We start from the raw sequence: 2,951 nt of genomic DNA, 5'->3' as shown, positions 1-2,951 counted from the left end.
AAAAAAAAAAAAAAAAAAAGGATGTGACACAAGTCAAGAAATAAAAAGACAGAAATGGAATAAAGATTTTTGATGAAATTCATCAGTACTAAGGAAGCTCCAAAAGTTATTTTGGCAATATGTACATATGATACAGGGAGGATTGTAGGTCACATGACTCTGTAAAGGCTCCAGATGGTACCAAAAACAAGAGAAGGATGGTTAAAACCTCACCATTTAACTTATTGTTAAATTCAAGCCTGAACATCATGAGCACAACAATACTACCCATCAATGGCTAGTGTCCCTCTTCACTAGGTTTATAGCAGGGATCTCAAACTCAATAGCACAGGTGGCCAAAATCCAAAACACATCTTAGGTCGTGGGCCGAACAAGATAAACCACGTTTCAAAGTCAAGGCCCGGTGGCCGGATCCAGCCCGCTGGGTAATTATATTTGGCCCTTCAGATCATTTTATATTATTGATATTAATAGCCCAATGTTATCTAGCACTTACTTCTAACTTTTTTAATTTTGACAAAATATATTTTTGCAGAGAGTAAAATACTTGAAGTCATTTAAGGTTTAAGTTGATTTATTCTGGAATAATATTCCTTCCTGTTTTTATTTATAGTAATTTAAAAAAGTGAAGTCTTTAAAGTTTTACAAAATTTGTTTTAGTGTGTTCAATAAATTGAGTTTGACACACCAGGGGTAAACATTCATTGAACACACTAAAACGAAATTTTTAAAACTTTTTAACGTGGACCAAACCTTGAGATGCCGCCGGTACTGGTACCCTAGCCTGGTCCACGTCCAAAACTGGTACTAACCCAGTAATGACCCTGGGTGCGGTCCATGTCCCTGAGGTTGGTGACCCCTAATTTAATTGGAACAGCCAGCATGTCAACAAAATAAAATAAAATTTAAAAAAATGTATGGAGTCCCACAACATACACTTTTGACCCGGAGGGTCCTTGACCACACGTCAAAATTAGACGACTTGGGAATAAGAATTTGATGCAATATATTACCAGCGCAAGATAACATTGAGCTGTTAATAACAAAAACATAAAATAATCCTGCAGGCCGGATCTAATCACCCAGCGGGCCGGATCCGGCCCCCGGGCCATGACTTTGACACATGTGGTTTATAGAATCTATTTGCCGGAATCTGTTACGCCACCAGCAGTGTTTAATCACTTTTAAACACACGTTTCTAAAAGCTACCAAACAGCCACGATTTTGGAAACCCCAGTCCTGTAGAAAGAAGCCTTTTGGTCCATTAAGGCTGGCTGAGTAAACTGTAACTTGACACTCTCTTTGTTTTTACTTTCCCAACAAGGGGAAAAAGGAGTAGAAGCACAGAATAAGCTCGCTCTGCTCGACAAAGGGCTGTAAAGCCATGCTGGGATCGATCTTTAAGGGCTTACGTAGTGTTTGTTGGGAGTCCTTCGTTTCTGCACATCCTGCACGGTCACCTCTTGCACGGTTCGCCGCGGCATGATGTCCTCTCTACGGGGTTACGGCAAAAAGACAGAGTCCTCTGAGGGCTTTGAAGACCGAACAAACCCGTCTGGAAAAAGAAAAGTTTTCTAAGGACGTTCTCTTCACACACGCGCCGCTCGAACCCAAAAGCTCTCCCGTTCAAATATCCGCTAATCTGTTGCGTTTCTTTCCCGTGCCACCTCTCAGAGCCTCAGAAGTTAGCTATCTATCAGTCGGTCCTTTTCCACTTTCTTTTGCCTTGTGCAGACCCGCTGACGGCTCCGACCAAACTCCCAGCCTATCCCAGCTCGCCCACTCCCATTCGAGCAGCTGGAAAACACCACGGACCAACCCTCCCGCGTCAGAGAACCACAGGCTGCTGGGAGCTGAGGGCTATGGAGAACTGACAATGACTACATGCAAAAAAGAAATCCATCAACTCTGGAACTCTATCTAAATCCATTTATACCCTAAGAAATACAGATACAAATAAAAATATAAAACAAAAAAATCCTATATTAGTCACACCCGAAGTAAAAGTTGCACTTTTGGGAGAAATTTATTAAAAAATAGACCAGATAACAGACTGAATATAGGCCTATGTATGCTACACATTTATGTTTATTTAGCTTCATGAAATCTAAAAGGAATTGAATAAGTGTTTAGTACATTAGCGCAACATATGAAACGCAATATTCAGCGTAAAAACATGCTAACTAAACTCTTTGGCCAAGCCGTATTCTTCTTTTCTCCCTTTCCCTCCATTTGAAGGGGCAGTTTTAGTGCAAGTTGTGTCCGGAATATTTTTTTTTAAATTTCACCCTCCAAGTGGAGGAATAATAAGTCCTCCGTCACGAGGGTAAACCTTGCGCCTTTCTTCATGTGGGTGCGGCTGAAGGACAGATGTTTACATTTAAATATAAGTAATGACTTTTTGTTATAGTATGACTTTTTAAAGTAATAAAACCACTGTTGTTGTGCATATTCAACCATTGGAAGCTCTGTGCTAACGCTAGCGGACCAGCTATTAATGGTGAAAAAAGTGACGTACAAAATATGAGACACTATTTTTTCATAACTCTCCGTTTGGAGGGCTAAATGAATGGGAAGGGACAGGGAAAAAAATTGCATTGGGCCTAAGTCGCACTTTTGTAAGAAATTTATTAAAAACGAGACCAAATATAAGAAGAGATAACAAAAAGAGACTGAATATTTGCATGCTTCACTACCTAACCCATTTATGTTTATTTAGCTTCATGAAACCTAGAAGGAATTAAGTGTTTAAAATATTAGTGCAACATATGAACAGCCATTCGGAGAATCATAGCGTACAAAAAAATGCTAACTTAACTCTTTATTTTATTACAAATCACTAAATCCATTCATTGTTTGTTTCACTTTTGAACAACTCCGCGAAGGCTTCTTGTTCTTCTGCTTTGCTGTCAGTATCAAATACTGATGCATACATCTACACTGCCCTCTAG

At 39.6% G+C, this 2,951-nt stretch overlaps 1 protein-coding gene across 2 annotated transcripts in view; it reads right to left on the bottom strand.

Moving 5' to 3' along the window:
* Window positions 1-2,504, bottom strand: part of sh3pxd2b (SH3 and PX domains 2B) — a 41,308-nt gene extending 38,804 nt beyond the window's left edge. Inside the window, exon 1 of one of the 2 annotated variants that reach the window (XM_024263192.2) lies at window positions 1,413-2,504. In XM_024263192.2, the coding sequence (XP_024118960.1) occupies window positions 1,413-1,484 (72 nt within the window). In that variant the 5' untranslated portion in view covers window positions 1,485-2,504. The remainder of the gene's footprint in view (window positions 1-1,412) is intronic. The other variant, XM_024263201.2, reaches the window with a different exon arrangement.
* Window positions 2,505-2,951: the final 447 nt, after the last annotated feature.

This window comes from Oryzias melastigma, linkage group LG14 (genome assembly GCF_002922805.2).
Source record: "Oryzias melastigma strain HK-1 linkage group LG14, ASM292280v2, whole genome shotgun sequence".
Classification (NCBI taxonomy): Eukaryota; Metazoa; Chordata; class Actinopteri; order Beloniformes; family Adrianichthyidae; genus Oryzias; species Oryzias melastigma.
The sequence above is the reverse complement of the archived record's forward strand: the minus strand, read 5'-3'. Positions and strand labels throughout refer to the sequence as shown.